Source organism: Rhinopithecus bieti, unplaced genomic scaffold, assembly GCF_001698545.2.
Source record: "Rhinopithecus bieti isolate Rb0 unplaced genomic scaffold, ASM169854v2 scaffold_11252, whole genome shotgun sequence".
In the NCBI taxonomy this organism is placed as follows: domain Eukaryota; kingdom Metazoa; phylum Chordata; class Mammalia; order Primates; family Cercopithecidae; genus Rhinopithecus; species Rhinopithecus bieti.
The window spans coordinates 2,129,131-2,146,189 of record NW_016806895.1 but is presented as its reverse complement, the minus strand read 5'-3'; the positions used below and the strand labels follow the sequence as shown (position 1 = coordinate 2,146,189).

Below are 17,059 nucleotides of genomic sequence, written 5' to 3'. Positions count from 1 at the left end.
TTTATTTATTTATTTATTTATTTATTTATTTATTTTTTGAGACGGAGTTTCACTATTGTTGCCCAGGCTGGAGTACAATGGCGTGATCTCTACTCACTGCAACCTCTGCCTCCCGGGTTCAGGTGATTCTCCTGCTTCAGCCTCCTGAGTAGCTGGGATTACAGGCGCGCACCACCATGCCCAGCTAATTTTGTATTTTGAATAGAGATGGGGTTTCGCCATGTTGGTCAGGCTGGTCTCGAACTCATGACCTCAGGTGATCCACCCGTCTTGGCCTCCCAAAGTGCTGGGATTATAGGTGTGAGCCACCATGCCCAGCCTTTTTTTTTTTTTTTTTTTTTTGAGACATAGTCTTGCTGTGTTGCCCAGGCAAGAGTGCAATGGTGGAATCTCAGCTCACTGCAACCTCTGCCTCCCAGGTTCCAGCGATTCTCCTGCCTCAGCCTCCCGAGTAGCTAGGATTACAGGCACCCACCACCATGCCCAGCTAATTTTGTATTTTAGTAGAGATGGGGTTTCACCATGTTGGCCGGCTGGTCTCGAACTCCTGACCTCAGGTGATCTGCCTGCCTTGGGCTCCCAAAGTGTTGAGATTACAGGTGTGAGCCACCGCGCCTGGCCCCCTTCTGTTTTTTAATTGTAATTTTTTTGTAGAGATGAAGTTCCACTGTATTGCCCAGGCTGATCTTGAACTTCTGGTCTCAGTGTGAGCCTCCTGCCTCAGCCTCCCAAGTAGCTGGGATTACAGTCACAGCCACCACACCTGGCTTCCACTCTTTTTTTTTTTTGGAGATGGAGTCTCACTCTGTCGCCCAGGTTGGAGTGCAGTGGCGCAATCTCGGCTCACTGCAAGCTCGGCCTCACGGGTTTATGCCATTGTCCTGCCTCAGCCTCCCGAGTAGCTGGGACTACAGGGGCCCACCACCACGCCTGGCTAATTTTTTCTGTTTTTTAGTAGAGACGGGGTTTCACTGTGTTAGCCAGGATGGTCTCGATCTCCTGACATCGTGATCCACCCGCCTCGGCCTCCCAAAGTGCTGGGATTACAGGCGTGAGCCACCGAGCCCGGCCTGCTTCCACTCTTTTTAATTCAGTATCATCATCAGTAATATCCAGCCCAAATCCTAGCACACATCTGGGCCCAGCGAACCAGGAACACCCTTCCAGAGAACAAGGAGGTTGCAAGACCAGCTGGTGCTGAGGAATAGGGAGAGAGGGCTGAGGGGCTCCGACTGGGAGGCTCTTCCTTCCTGCAGCAGCCATGGGTGGGCATGGGGCCCTGGGGGCCCTGGGACTCACGTGGGGTGGGTGTGTGTGTACCTGGACCTGAGCACTGGCAGCTGCTGCTCAAGGCCCTGGATGGGAATGACCTGGACTACTCGGCAGTGTTCACCCTCCTGGCTGCTGTTGGAGACTTTCCCAGAAGGACCCCACCTTCTCTGTTTAGAACAATTTCCTCCTGAAAACATCCTGGATGATGTATTTATCTTTTTCTTACCCTATACTTCTCCCTTTAGCAAACAGGGAAACTGAGTCCTGGGCCGACACAACCAGCTTGCTCTAGGTTAGTCTGGGGAACCAAGAATGGAGAAGGGCCCAGCCAGAAACTCTTCCACTAAGGTTTTTTACCCCTGCATTAAAAACTTATAAAACAGCTTGTGGTAAAATATACAAAACAAAATTTACCACTTTAAACATTTTTAAATATACTTACTGTTCAGGGGTATTCCATATACTCACATTATTGTACAACTGTTCCTACCATCCATCTCTAGAACTCTTTTCTTGCAAAACTGAGTCTGTACCCACTAAACGGTAATCCCCCTTCCTTTCCTGCCCCCAGCCTCTGGCTGCTACCATTTTGCTTTCTGTCTGGGAACCTCATAAAAGTGAAGCCATATGGTGTTTGTCTTTTTTTTTTTTTTTTTTGAGGCGAGGTTTTACTCTGTTGCCCAGGCTGGAGTGCAGTGGCGCGATCTTGGCTCATTGCAACCTCTGCCTCCCAGGTTCAAGCAATTCTGCCTCAGCCTCCCTAGTAGCCGGGATGCACCACCACACCCAGCTAATTTTTCTATTTTTAGCAGGTGTTTTGTATTTAATTGCAGGTGTCATCATGTTGGCCAGGCTAGTCATGACCTCCTGACCTCAAACGATCCACCTGCCTCAGCCTCCCAAAGTACTGGGATTACAGGCATGAGCCAGTGCGCCCAGCCTGTGTCCTTTGTGTCTGGCTTATTTCACTTAGCATAACATTCTCAAAGTTCATCCATGTTGCAGTGTATGTCAGAATTTCCCTCCTTGCTAAGGCTGAATAATATTCCGTTGGGCTTGTGCCCACGTTCTGCTTATCTGTTCATCCATCTATGGGGACTGGGGTTGCTTCTACCTCCTGGTTACTGTGAATAATGCTGCTGTGGACAATGGAGGTATAAAAGTCTCTTTGAGAACCTGCTTTCAATTCTTTTGAGTATCTCCCCACAAGTGGAATTGTGGGACCATGTAATCCCATGTTTAATTTTTTGAGGAGCCACCATCCTGTTCTTACAGCAGCTGTACCATTTGACGTTCCACCTACGTTTATGTTGCATTCATCGCGCAAGGATTACAGCTTCTCAACATCCTTGCCAATCCCTGCTAAGTGTTCTTGAGAAGGTAGCAGAAGCCAGAAGAGTCCAAAGCTGTGGCTATTTAAAGGAGCCTCCAAATTTCATGGAATGTGAGCACCAGAGGGGTCCTGCTCCGAATCTTGACTAGTCTAGAGTTTAGAGCTCCCTACTCCAACTCTTGAGTTATGGGTGGAAAAGCTAAGGTCAGGTTATCTACCCACGAGTCCCACTGGTGGGAGGCAGAGCTGAAACCAGAAGCCAGGATGGATGGTGAATAGGCCAGTGCCCTGCTCCTAGCACACATTTCTTAGGAACTCCTTCCTACTCCCGACTCAGGCTGCAGACTACTTCGCCCCATTTCCCTGACAATCTGAAGCTTGAAGGGGGAAAGAGAATGCTTTAAACCTCCAACCAGTGAGCCCCAGTGGTGAGACCAGCCTTCCACATCTGGAACTGTCCCCTGAGGATCGAGCTGGGGCTGGGAGAAAGTTGCTCTGCTCCCCAGTTTGGGTGGCCACCCAATTGGGAGTAGCCAGTGACTTGCTGTGGCTCTCACTTTATCATCCCTTCCTCCTTTTCTCCCTCTAGGATGATCCACTCACAAATCTGAATACAGCTTTTGACGTGGCAGAGAAGTACCTGGATATCCCCAAGATGCTGGATGCCGAAGGTGAAAGTCGCTTTCCTTCTGTGTCTGTTGCCCATCCCCCCGTCACTCAGTGGCTAAGAAGGGGTGGACCCCAGCAGTCCAGGGCTGGACAGGAGCAGGGCCTGGTCTTCTGGGACTGCATTTGAGGAGCATGGGGATCACAGCCTCCTGGGGATTCTTCCATTGTTCCCTGAGCTTTGGAGGGAGAGGTGTTAGCTGATTCTGCAAAGGGCTTAGGGGCTGTTCTTGCATCGATTGCCTGAGGATGGTTCTCGTCTTTGCCTTGGAGTCAGGGTAGCAGGTGATGGGGTGCGGGGAAGTGTGCCCTTGTTGTCCGACACAGTTTGGGATGGGAAGTTTCTCTTGCTGAGAGGTGCACTGTCCTAACCCTCTGAGCCTTGGGTGGTCTCTGGACGGCTGAGCTTAGCATCTCCTTATGCCCCAGCTATGACTGGAGCTGACTGGGCATGGTGTTTGCTCTCATCTGTAACCCTGGCTTCCTTCTAGCATCTTCTGAGGAGGGTGCTAGAGAACTATGGCTTGGACTTTCTCAGTGGTGGAAGTGTCCAGTTCTGACCTTGCTGGGCAGATCCCAGCCAGAGGAAGTGGCTCCATGTGGGGTAGGGAAGGAAGGAGGGGGCCTAAGTTGAGTGTTGACTTTTATGTTCCTCACCAAGGCCTTGGTGTCCCAAATGCTGCTAACCAGGACACCTGGATGGGGACAGGTTTAGGGTTTGACACTAGAACATCCTTACCAAAGATTGGGCCTGGGGCTGGAAACCCAGCTCTTCCTGGCCGCTGACCCCGCCGTTGCCCCTCTCCCCATGCAGAACATCTTGGATGGGGTGAGCAGGGGCTGTAGGGGGAAGGGAGGCATCTGGGAGCATAGGGGCCTGTGGGTTCATGAAGCCCGGGCTGGCAGCTCCAGGCTGGGGTCAGGCTGGGTCTTCTTGTCCCATCTCTGTGCTTGCCCCTTGGGAGGAGCCTGACGCACCATGGCCACTTCCCTGTGTGCTCTCCTTGGTCCCACCTGCTCAGTGCTGAAGGGCTAGAAAAGGGGACAGGAAAAGACCACGGTGGGGTCCAGACTGCTCCCTGCCCTTCTGCCCCACCAGTGACTTTTTTTTTTTGTTTTGAGATGGGGTCTCCCTGTATCACCCAGGCTGGAATGCTGTGGTGTGATCTCAGCTCACTGCAATCTCCACCTCCCAGGTTCAAGCGATTCTCCTGCCTCAGCCTCCCGAGTAGCTGGGATTACAGGCACCCACCAATGGCTAATTTTTATATTTTTAGTAGAGACGGGGTTTCACCAAGTTGGCCAGGCTGGTCTCGAACTTCTGGCCTCAAGTGATCTGCCTGCCTTGGCCTCCCAAAGCCACCAGTAGCTTTTAAAATTTCAAAAATGTCATGAGGAAAGTTTTCAAACACATAAAAACCCAGGCAAAAGCAGAAAGAATAGCATGATGACCTTTCCTATTTCCATCATCCAGATAGAATGGCTACTGAGGTCTTGCCACACTTTGTTTTTTTCTTATTTCTTGGTTGGAGTATCTTAAAGCAATTCTGAGATATCACATCATTTTACTACTGCATGCTTCTGAATACATACCTTAAAAATAGAGTTATTTTCTTAGGCAACGATGAAGTTTTCACATTTAGCAAATTGATAATTCCATTTGATACCCAGTTCATAATGAAATTTCCATAATTACCTATGACATTTCTTTGAGGGTTGGTTTGTTTTAATCAAAATCTGAACAAGGTCCATGCTGCCATTCGGTTGTGTTTCTGACAGCTTTTCCCATGTCTAGGACTTCTTTCCCCCCTTTGACCCCTTTTATTCCTGCCATTGAACTTGTTACAGAAATGGGGCCACTGTCCTGTAGCAAGTTCCTTATCCTGGGTTTGTCTGCCTCTTTGGGGCTTCATTTCACGTGTTCCTCTACTTACATTCCCATAAGCGCAAGTTGATGCCAGAGGCTGGTTAGATTCGGGCTCCACATTTTGGCAAGAAGACTTGGTGGTGCTGTGAGCTTCTTTCTGCATCACATTGGGGGTGTATGGTGTTCTTGGAACCAGCTGGCTTTAACTCCAGATTTTTCTTGACAGACATCGTTGGAACTGCCCGACCGGATGAGAAAGCCATCATGACTTATGTGTCTAGCTTCTACCACGCCTTCTCTGGAGCCCAGAAGGTACCCGGGGCCCCCTGCTCCTTCCATGCCCAGCACACCTCCTGCTGGACCCCAAACTATGTCCTCCTGCCCGCCTCCACCTCTCCTGGTGACAGGTATCTGGATGGTCTGGTCTCTCAGACAGAGGCAGCCCCTGGTTCTGAAGTGGCGTGTTGTTCTTACCCGGCTCCTCTCCCACCCCACACCTCTCTCTCTCATCTTCTACTGTTAACAAGAAAATTGGGCAGCACCCCACTTTCTGGGACCCAGATGACTGGCTTAAGCAGGAAGGGCTGTGTGCATGAGGCAGCCCGGGAGGTTCTGGAAGGCTGGAAGGTAAACAGGAGCAGCCCTTCCATGCCCAGGTCTGTTGAAGCCACTGGCTCGACAGAGCAGCTGGAGTTCCCTTAGAAGGGCAATGCTGGGAGGCAACTCCAGTCTTCACTTACCCACTTGGCAAAGGCATCATAAAGCCCCACCTTTGTCCTGCTCATGGGCATGACTTAGCAGATCTGTCCTCAGCCCCTTTGGGCTCTAGTGCCTTCTCCTGTATCCTGCCTGGGACTCCCATGCGGCCATGCTGCACACTCTGTGTTCTCAGACATAAGCAGAACCTCTGGGAGGAATGGAGAGGGGGTGGGCAGCTGTGAGCCCCTTCAAGTGTCCTGGCCCAGTTTTGCTCTGGGAGGCCTGAGGTTAAAGTTCAGTTGTGCAGGTTCCACACCACACAGGGGTACCGTTCATGCTGCGGACATTGAAGATTTGAAGGTTTTCATCACCAGGCTTAGGCAGCACACCCCCCCCGCCCCCAGACCTCCCTGGTAGGCAGGACCCTAGAGGAAGCACAACATCACCATGTCCACAGAACCTTCATGTCTCATGCAGATCTCCCACCCTCCACATGGCATCTGAGCGACCATCTGAAAATGCATGATGTGGCTGGGCGCGATGGCTCACGCCTGTAATCCCAGCACTTTGGGAGGCCGAGGCGGGTGGATCACTTGAGGCCAGGAGTTCGAGACGAGTCTGGCCAACATGGTGAAACTCCTTCTCTACTAAAAAATACAAAAATTAGCCAGGTGTGGTGGCGTGCGCCTGTAATCCCAGCTTTTCAGGAGGCTGAGGCCGGAGAATCGCTTGAACCTGAGAGGCAGAGGTTGCAGTGAGCCAACATTGTGCCACTGCACTCCAGCCTGGGTGACAGAGTGAGACTCTGTCTCAAAAAACAAAACAAAACAAAGCAAAAAAGCAACCACAAAACAAAAAAATGCATGATGGGAGCCCCCGCCCTCTCCCACCTCTCCTGTGCCGTCCCTGCCTCAGACTCTGCTCACCTCCCACCCACTCCCTCCCCTGCGGTCTCATTTTTTCTCTTTCTGCTCATTCCTTCCTTTTCTGTCTGTCCGTCTGTCTTGTGTCCTCTTTCCGTCCACCATGGCTGTTTGGGTTTATTCTGTGCTGCTACCGCTGCCTACTTTCTCCTCTCAACCTCTTCTCCTTCTCTGTGCAGATGTGTAGGCACGCTAAGGCCGGATGGGAAGGCTGTGTGACCTAATGTTTCATGTCACGGCCACGCCTTCTCGGGTGCGCAGAAGGTGAGCTCTCCCTCGGCCTCCTCCACTCTCCCCTCTTGCCCATCTCTTCCGTCCTCCCTGGACACTCCAGCAGCAGGCCCTGGGATGGAAGGAGGGACTAGAGAAGCCCCTCCTTCTCTTGCAGGGGGACAGTACTCTGAACTTTGGCCAGGACACTTGAAGATGCCAGAGAACCCCAGCCTCTGAATGACCTCCTGTGTCTCTGTCCCTATGCCATGGGCATAGCGGATACTACAAGCAAGAAAGAAGCTTGTGGTCTCAGCTTCTTCCCTGCAGCCCGCATCAAGAGCCCTTATCCCAGGCAGCACAGCTCTTGGCAGTGCTTGCTATTTCCTTAAACATCCAGGACCTCTTCCCTCTTTCTCTCCCTCCTTCCTGCTTGAGCAAGGCCATCCTCGCAAATTTAGCCAGCAGCCAGAGCAGGGAGAGGTCTTCCTGCCTTCTCCAGGGAGTCCAGACCAGAGCCCTGCCTGATGCTTCTCAACCAGGCTGCCATGGACAGTTGTGCAGGTTGCAGACTACCCACGAGTGCCATGTGTGTGCAGTGGATGACGGAGATTTGAATGTTGATTACTAAAGTGATCCTACAGATGGCGGTGAAAATGTCTTCTAACAAAATCAGTAGGACATTTTCCCAGTAGAAGTGCCCTTGGGGAAGAGGTGAAAAATGATCCAGAGACACCATATGAGCTGGCAGCAGCCCTGTTCCCTGCCTAGTTGGGCGTCCAAGACCCTCCTGAACTTCCTTCCAGGGCTCACTGGTGTGGACCAGAGACAGGAGAGCAGCTCCGTCTGGAGGCTCCTTCTCATAGGTGTCCCCCCAGCCTGCCCAGCCCCTCTCAGCCTCTCCTCTGGCCTTCCTTCTGCTTCCTCTTTGTCCTTCTCACCTCTCCTGCTGCTGTTCCTGTGCCCCCTCCCTTTGCCCCTCATGGCCAGGGTGTGAGCAGCTTCTCTCCCTTGCCTTGATTGGCCTCCTGGTCCGATAGCTGCAGGTGTGCACCTGCCCGTGTCCATGGTCAGGCTAAGCTCTCTGCTATGGTCTTTTCCCCTCCTCCCAAAGCTCCTTCCCCCTCTTCCAGTCTCTCCCCTTCTCCTTCAGGGGTCTGTCCCGGGCTTCATGCCCATCGATGCTGGCCTTCCCTGTCTCTGAAGCCTTCACTGTGTCCTGGCTGGTGACAAAACTTGGAAGGGAGTGTGAGATGCGTGTGGGTGTAGGGGGTATGAAGTGGGTGTGTTTGGTGTGTATGGGTATGCGGGGTTCTGAGGAGTGTGTGGTTTGCAATATGTGTGGTGTGAGGGATGTGGTGGGTGAGATATGGGGTGTGTGTGAGGTGTGTGTATGGTATGGATGTGTGTGTGGTATGTGTATGGGGGGTGTGGTGTGTGTATGGGGGGTGTGGAGTGTGTGTAAGGTGTGTGTCTGGGGGGTGTGGGGAATGTGGTGTGGAAGGGTGTAGTGTGTGAGGTGTGTGTGTATGAGGGGTGTATGGGGTGTGGGGACTGTGGTGTGTGAGGTGTGTGTGTATGAGGCATGTATGGGGTGTGGGGATTGTGGTGTGTGAGGTATGTGTGTATGAAGGTGTATGGGGTGTGGGGACTGTGGTGTGTGTGGTGTGTAGGAGGTGTGAGGGATGTGTGCTGTGGGTGTGAGGTAGGGTGTGAGGTGTGTGTGTGGTGTAGGTGTGTGTTTGATGTGGAGGGGTGTGGTGTGCTGTGGGTGTGAGGTGTAGGGTGTGTGGTGTGGAGGAATGTGGTGTGCTGTGGGTGTGAGGTGTAGGGTGTGTGGTGTGGAGGGGTGTGGTGTGCCTCGTGGGGGTTGTGAGGGTGTAGGGTGTAAGTGTGTGTTGGTGTTGGACGGAAATGCTGGTAGCCTTGTGGGTGTAGTGTAGGTGGTGAGGTTGCGTGTGTGGTTGTGGAGCGGTATGGTGACCTGTGGTGTGGAGGGTATGTATGTTGGTGTGAGGTGCGGTGTGTCGTGGAGTGGAAGGGGAGTTCTGCTGGCTGTGAGTGTGTGAGGGGTGTGATGTGTTGGAGGGGGTGTGGGTGTGCGTGGGTGTGAGGTGGTAGGGTGTTGTGGTGTTGGAGGGGTTGTGGTGTGCGTGTGGGTGTGAGTGTAGGGTGTGTGTGTTGGAGGGGTGTGGTGTCTGTGGGTTTGAGGTGTAGGGTGTGTGTGTGGCAGGGTGGTGGTTGTTGCCTTGTGGGTGTGAGGTGGTAGGAGTGTAAGGTTGTGTGGTGGTGAGGAATGTGGTATGCCTGGTGGTGTGAGTGTAGGGGGTGTGGAGGTGTGTGTGTGTTGGAGGGTATGGGTGAGCTGTGGGGTTTGAGGCATGTGGTGGGGTGTGTGAGGTGTCTGGGTGTGTGTGGGGTGCTGTGAGTGAAGGGGAGTCTGTGGTTGTGGCGTGTGTGAGGGGAGGGGTGTGTGGTGTGGAGGAATGTGGTGTGCTGTGGGTGTGAGGTGTAGGGTGTGTGGTGTGGAGGGGTGTGGTGTGCTGTGGGTGTGAGGTGTAGGGTGTAAGGTGTGTGTGGTGTGGAGGAATGTGGTATGCTGTGGGTGTGAGGTGTAGGGTGTGAGGTGTGTGTGGTGTGGAGGGGTATGGTGAGCTGTGGGTGTGAGGCATGTGTGTGGTGTGAGGTGTGGTGTGTGTGGTGTGTGTGGAGTGAAGGGGAGTGCTGTGGGTGTGAGGTGTAGGGTGTGTGGTGTGGAGGGGTGTGGTATGCTGTGGGTGTGAGGTGTAGGGTGTGAGGTGTGGGTGTGGTGTGGGTGTGATGTGTGTGTGTGATGTGAGGTGTGGTGTGTGTGGTGTGTGTGTGTAGAGTGAAGGGGAGTGCTGTGGGTGTGGCGTGTGTGAGGGGTGTGTGGTGTGGGTGGTGTGTGGGTAACAGCTTGCTCTTGCTCCCAAATATCATGCCACCTCCCCATGCCCCCCTCCCTTTCACTCATCCCTGTTGCAACCATTTCACGCTGCTTTTATCCACACCTGAGGGCAAGGTCACAGCTGGGTTGGTGGTGGTGGTGGTTGTCCTCTCATGTCCTGGTCAGGGGTCTGACCCAGAGTTGCCCCCACCACGTCTAAGGCGACTGCTTCGATCTGAGCAGGCAGGGGAGGGGAACCCCACCTCACCGTGTGTGGTGGGGCTGATGGAGAGGAAGGACTCTTCCTGACTCACACACTCCTGTCTTGTCTGTCTCCGGGCTGGCACCAATGGGGAAAATCTTCCAAAACCCGTGCCCTGTGCCCTCCATCCTCTCCACTGTCTTTCTGTCACCCAAACTTGTACAGTGGAATGAAAAGGCAACAGCGCCTAATGTGTGTGTGCACGTGTGGTGCACGGCTTGTGTGCCTGTACAGGCCCATGCTGTATAAGTCTGTGTACTGATTTCCCTCATTAGATGAGGACCAACTGCTGTTTGACAGGTGGGTTTTGGTTCTAATTCTTTCTCTGCTTCCCTCTCCCCTCCTCTTCCCTTACAGGGACTTAGAATGGGTGGAGAGCATTAAGATTTTGTTGATGTAGCTCGTGTTTTAGAGTTCATGGTCTGCTGTTTCTGAGAAAGAACACTTGAAGGCATGGAATCAGTCTGAGAGAAATTCATGAGCCATCTGGGAAAACCCTAAAAAAAAGAGCCGGCAGTGGCTGCGGTCTGACCTGTGCCTTGCTCTGCTCCAGATCTGAGCAGGGCAGGTGCAGTCACAGGACTGCTGGCCACCAAGGTTGTCTTGAGTAGCAGAAACTTGAACATGAGGGTCTGTAGGAGGAAGGCTTAGCAAGGCCTTGGGAAGGGGCAGACAGTGTTGTGGAGGGAGGTGACCACAGCTTGTGCAAGAAGCTTTGGGTGTGCAGGTGGAGCCTGCGGCAGGAGAGGAAGCTGGCAAGGTGTGGGCTGCCTGAGGAAAGGGGCCAGTTCCCCTCTGCCTGGTCACCCACCCTGGCCCACTCACCACAAGGAAGCTCGGATGCCTGGTCTGAGATCCCTGCTGATCTGGAGCTCTGTTAGCAGGAACCCTGGGCTTGCTGGCTGACTCAGGACAGAGGGAAAGACTGGGCAGTGGACAGGTGTGGGAAGAAGAAAAAAGCAGGTCCAGCTAGATTTGGGAACGTTTTGGCTAAAGATGACATAGATGAGATCCTCGTAGCATTCATGTGAATCTGTGGGTTGTGGGTTGTGGGTGGTGGAGCCACAGCACATCATCTGGCCATGTTTGGGTGTTTTGATGTCACCTTGAAGACAGATCCTCTCCAGACTGTGCCTGTATCAGGCAATCAGATGCTGACTATTAGGGTAGCAGTTTGGCTTGGGATAGCTAAGTACTCGGGGATAATAATAGTTCATATCTTTTAAAAAATAACTCTTGAATATACAACAAAATGTATTGTATGTTAAGTTGTATAATAGCGCAGCCTAAAGTAGGCCAAAAAAAAAAAAAACCATGAAAATTCGGGTTGGGTGCATTGGCTCACACCTGTAATCCCAGCACTTTGGGAGTTGAGGCTGGTGGATCACCTGAGGTCAGGAATTTGAGACCAGCTTGGCCAACACGGCGAAACCCCATCTCTACTGAAAATACAGAAATTAACCAGATCTGGTGGCACGCACCTGTAATCCCAGCTACTCAGGAGGCTGAGGCAGGAGAATGGCTTGAACCCTGGAGGCGGAGGTTGCAGTGAGCTGAGATTGTGCCATCACGCTCCAGCCTGGGTGACAGAGCAAGACTTTGTCTCAAAAAATAAACAAAATAAAACAAACCAAAATGACCGTGAAAATACCAACTAAGGGAAAGGAAACACAGATTTCTAGTAGTCTTCTCCTTTGGCACTTGGAAGCAACATTTTGCTCATTTCCAGAGAATATTTTCTGAACCCATCAATTATCTGTTGCATCTGTTACATTATCTCATGTCAGGGCGCCTGGTTCTTCTTGCTGGGGTCCAGAGAGGCCCATCTCCTCTTCAGGAATAGCCTGAAGCCAGGGCTCTCCTGGGGTTCTCTTCTGAAGTTGCTTCTGAGGCTGCTTCAGTTCCTGAGGTTCTCAGGGAAGGAATCTTTCCTCCCCTAGAACAAATCTGTCCTTTGAACTTCTGGACTAAAGCGTCTTTGAGATTCTTTATGTACTTGGTGGTTCTGGGTGCCTCTCTCCTAGATCCCTCAGAGTTCATGGGGTTCTTGTAGCCATGAGAGGAAAACGCTAGAAAACCAGGAATTTGAGGTGATGGGGAAGGCCTGTCATCCCTAACAGGCTTTTCTTCTGCTCCCGGGATCATGTCCCATGGGCCTGACTAAGCCTGGCCTTCCCAGCTGACCTCAACTGACTTCTCAGACTGAGGCTGGTGGGTGATGAAGCTGCTTTCATCAAAGGACCACTATGGAAGCAGGTCCAACTCACCACCCAGTGGGCTTCTCTGGGGTGCAGCCTGCCTGTTGGGGGAGTCAGGCTGCGAGAGAAAGGGAAAGGATGAGGTTCTGAGGATTCTGCCGTGGTTTTTTTTTTTTTTTTTAGAAAATCAAATCTGGACTTCAGGAACCTACTTTCTAGAGGTACTGTAGGAGCTGGGCTGTCCCTCAAGGGAGCCCCGCTGGAGTCTGCAGGCTGGCCTGCCATACAGAAAGCGTTCTCATGTCTCCCGTGGTACTTGTGTGTTATTTCTGAAGGCTGATTCACTGGTTATAATGGATGGTATTCTCAGTCAGTCTCCTTCTGGAGAGGCCAGCCTGGGAGCAGGTGGCTGAGACTCAGGCTTGGGAACGCGGTCGGATCTTTGTGGAAAGTCCCCAGGAGGCCCACCCGGAATCTCCCCCAGACTTCATCCAGAAGGGAGCCCTTCTGACCCTGACCCTGACCCTGGAGTAGTCAGCAGGCTCTTAGGGATGGGCAAGGCTCTTGCGGTCCCACAGGACACATGTAAAATCCCATGAATGCAGACCTTAGTCCATCAGTTTGATAAATTGGCACACATCAGAGTTTATGACCCTTGAGCCGATGGATCAGGAGAGTAACAAAGTGAAGGTGGCTTTATCCAAGAAAATCACAGCCACAATTGCTTCATGCCAGTGATGAGTAGCTGCCAAGGAGTTTCAGCTGTTTGAGTGGCACATCTCTGGCATAGTCTGCAGGGGTGGCACATCCTCACAAAAACATCAGCCTGGAGGAGGACACACGGGTCTCTCCACAGCCCCCTGCCCCAGCCTTCAAGGGAAGTAGTCTGGGGCTTCCAGCAAGTTGCTCTCCAGCCAGCCCCATGAGGCTGCTGGCCTGGTTCCCGTGGCCCCGCTTGCTTTCTGGGGCTCCACGTCTCCTCGGCAGGCTTCAGGAAAAGCATTTCCCTCCTCGTTACTTCTTGGGATTCCCCATGGGTGCTTGTTGGTTCTCCAGAGAAATGGCCATCAGTCAGGAGTTGTGGGTGAGAAGCAGCCATGGCATCTCCAGGACAGGGTTGAGTTGGGGGCAGGGGGTGAGGGCCTAAGGATGTGACTCCCTGTCTCAGTTTCTTGAGGCCCAGGACTCAAAGTCCCCACCTCAGGGGACTCTTAGACCACCCTCTGGCCACTCCCACCTTCTCCTTATTGCTTCTCCCAACCCACTCTGACACCTTGCTCTGCAGGGCGTGTCTCCCTTGACCTCCTTGACTGTGTTTCTGACAGGGCCTTTAGGATGATCTCATTCTGCCCCTTACCCCCTGCCCCACACACCCCACCCAGCACAGTCATCCACAAAGCACATGATTTGGTGGGTGGATGTCTTATTCGAGAAGTTCTTCAAGGAAAAAACATTTCCGTCTTCCATCTTAGTCATTCCTTCCAATTCTAAGCACGTTCATTCTCAGGAAGCTCTTCCTTACGACCAGCCTCAGTTCATCTTGCTACAGTTGAAACCTGTTTTGTCGTGTTCATCAACCAGTTGTGAGGTCCTATCTTTCAACCCGTTAATCCAGGGATCATTTTTCATCTGCAGGACACCCTTCTCCAGGGTCCCAGGAGATACTAGCTTCTCCCACCCCCAGGCTGTCTTCCTTTCTACCTTCTGGTCCCCAAAAGGCTTTGAGTTCACTTCTCCCTTGGCGTAAGGTTGGAATGTATGCAAGAACACAGCTGGATTTTAAAACCACCTGTTTGAAGTGGACTCAGGAATGCTGGGTCCCTGCTGGTGTTAGGGGTACAGTAGCCCCCACAGCTGCAGAAGGCGCTCTCCCATTAAGGTTTCTTGGTCTTTGCCTGGGTTGCCATTCAGTCCCTTTCCCTTCCCTTCCCTTTGCTGTTGAGGCCTGTCTTGGGTCCTTGCTAGCCCGGCACACAGTGCATGATGTGTGCTTAGCTGTCCCGGAGGGGCCTGCGCTGGGCTTGCTGGGCATTGTGTCCATACTTGGTTGATCTGGAAGTCTGGACTTGGGTGCAGTAGAGGGGTCCCTCAGTTTTCTCTAAAGTGCTTCAGGCTTTGGGCCAAGAGCCTTGGGAGATTCTGCAGGGATCCCAAGAGGTCCCACGATTTCTCAGTCAGCACTTTATCCCAGGACTCCCAGATTTGAATTCCCACATCTCCAAGATCCTGGAAAATCCAGCCAGAGGTCCTAAGCCTTGGAATTCCAGTGCCTCCACTTGGAATTCCAGGATGGGTATGAATTTTCTCACCTCTCCACCTGACCTGAGCATTTTGATTATATCAGTCATTGGATTAGTTTCTTCCCAACCTGCAGGTTGGGCCTTAAACTCAGGCTGTTCTCCAGGGGCCCAGTTCAGCCACCAAGACCTCTGTCCAGGCTCACCTGACCCATGGGACCTGGCCATGGGCTGGCAAGGAGGATGGTAAGGAGAGAGGAGGAATGTGGCCTCACAGCCTTCTTAACTCCCTTCCGATCACAGGGAGCTGCAGGAATGGGAGGGGCTTTGTCAGCACAGGTGTGTACCAGGTGCCCCTGCTGCTGGGGCTGGCTGGTCGTGACTCTCTCTGTCTTGTTGCCAGGCGGAGACAGCAGCCAATCGCATCTGCAAGGTGTTGGCCGTCAACCAGGAGAACGAGCAGCTTATGGAAGACTACGAGAAGCTGGCCAGTGATGTGGGTACCCCCTGGGTTCACCTGGCCTGTCTCTAGCAAGAGTCAGTCCCCTAGAACGTGTACCTCCAAATCTTTCCTTGGAGCGTAGTCCCAGGCTGGTATAGTCTCTGATCCCAATACAGCTAGTTCAGGGCAGCCTGAGCTCTGTTGTGGCTCTCCCAGAAAGTAGTGAGGTGGGGGCAGAGGCCAGTCCCTGAGTCATCATGAGCCTAGGATATCCCTTTGCCTCTCAGGGTCTGGTTTTTTTCACTTGTCAAGTAAGAGTTGAGCCAGGGGATGTCAGAGCCCTTTCCAGCCTCGTGTACTCTTAGTCTGTGAGTTTTTCTTCAATGAGAAAAGGAGCGCATTTTGTTCTAAGAGGGTGAGGGTAGGGCTTTTGGTAAATTAGTGCTGGCTCAGGCTAGCATAGCAGCTACCAAACGTAGCGGCTGTCCCCTACTTTTCAGGGGACAGGATTACGCAGTGCTGGGTTTCCTGTTCTGCCATTGGCTACATTTGGGTTAAGCCTCCTCCTCTTGAAAGAATTCAGCCCTTTGAGCTGCTCAGCCCAGGCTCTTGGGGGATCTGCTGCCCAGCATAGTAAGAACCCAGGTTCTGGAACCCAAGTACCTGGGTTTAAATTTCTGCCATTCCAGCCAGGTCACCTTGGCAAGTTCCAGGACCTGGTAGGGCCTTGGTTGCCTCCTCTGTAACATGCAGATGATCACAGCCCTTAGCTTCGTAGTGTTTCTGTGATGATTCAGATGAGTCCATGTGTGTGATGTGCCTGGCCCCCTGCAGGTGTTCAGTGTATTCCTATTGTCATGTGCACCCCTCCACCTTCTCCACCACCATCACCTTGGCTCAAGGAAAACAGTCCAGGCTGTGCCTGCTTATGCTCCAGGCCAGCTCTCTGCGCAGAAGCCAGTCTCTTCCCTTTTAAGTCAGAGACCCACATTCTAGATTCCTAGGAAGTCAGATGGCAAGAACTTCTGGAAACAGCTATTAACCCCCTCCATGGTAAAGATGAGGAAACTGAGACCAAGTCAGTTAGAACCTGGTGCTAAAACCCAGGTTTCCTTCCTGCCTTTTAGTTGCACTATTTTCACACCAGGTCTATGGGTCTTCCCTGAGCAAAGCAGGGAGGTTGAGTGATGTGACTGTGAGTCGATGTACTCTAGTAGCCAGGCTTCACGAAGCCTGTGGTTCTCAAAGGGAACACCCTGGAAGCTGGCTTCATGGCCTGGGAATGTTGGTAATTGGGAAGGAGTGTGCTATCAGGAGAGACCCCTTCCCCTTGCGGGAAGGACTGGGAGGAGAGAGAGGCTGGCTCTAGCACACTCCCTCCCCGCGTCCTCACCTCCTGCCCCCACCACCTTCCCGCCCTAGCTGTTGGAATGGATCCGCCGCACCATCCCATGGCTGGAGAACCGGGTGCCCGAGAACACCATGCATGCCATGCAGCAGAAGCTGGAGGACTTCCGGGACTACCGGCGCCTGCACAAGCCGCCCAAGGTGCAGGAGAAGTGCCAGCTGGAGATCAACTTCAACACGCTGCAGACCAAGCTGCGGCTCAGCAACCGGCCCGCCTTCATGCCCTCCGAGGGCAGGATGGTCTCGGTGAGCACTGGGGGTGATCCTGGGCCCCTAAACTGGACTGCCTCCACCTCTGAACTGCTCCTAGTCGTGGTCAAAGTCAGCTTTATGGGGGTGGGGATGGGTGTGTTTGCTTCTGCCTACATACACTGCTCCAGAAGTCACTTCACCTTCCAGTTACCACCCAGGCACAAGCCCAAACTAGGCCATGTGGGGCAGTCCCCTCTGCCCAGACCATTCTGGGTCAGGCTTGCCCTTCCAGACCCCTGAGCATCTACTCCAGACCTCCCTCTCACAAAAAATCATCCCTGTGAACACAATGCTTTTTGACACCCTGAACAAAACAGGGCATAATTGAATCACAGTCAAGTTGATATCTACTTCCATGGAATCTTTTTTTTTTTTTTTTTTTT

The 17,059-nt window shown here is 52.6% G+C and overlaps 1 protein-coding gene across 2 annotated transcripts in view; it reads left to right on the top strand.

The window, feature by feature from the left end:
* Positions 1 to 17,059, top strand: part of ACTN1 (actinin alpha 1) — a 107,036-nt gene that overhangs the window by 73,821 nt on the left and 16,156 nt on the right. For both annotated transcript variants that reach the window (XM_017878615.1, XM_017878616.1), the window contains 4 exons: positions 3,195 to 3,276; positions 5,365 to 5,450; positions 14,979 to 15,071; positions 16,440 to 16,670. In XM_017878615.1, the coding sequence (XP_017734104.1) occupies positions 3,195 to 3,276; positions 5,365 to 5,450; positions 14,979 to 15,071; positions 16,440 to 16,670 (492 nt within the window). The remainder of the gene's footprint in view (positions 1 to 3,194; positions 3,277 to 5,364; positions 5,451 to 14,978; positions 15,072 to 16,439; positions 16,671 to 17,059) is intronic.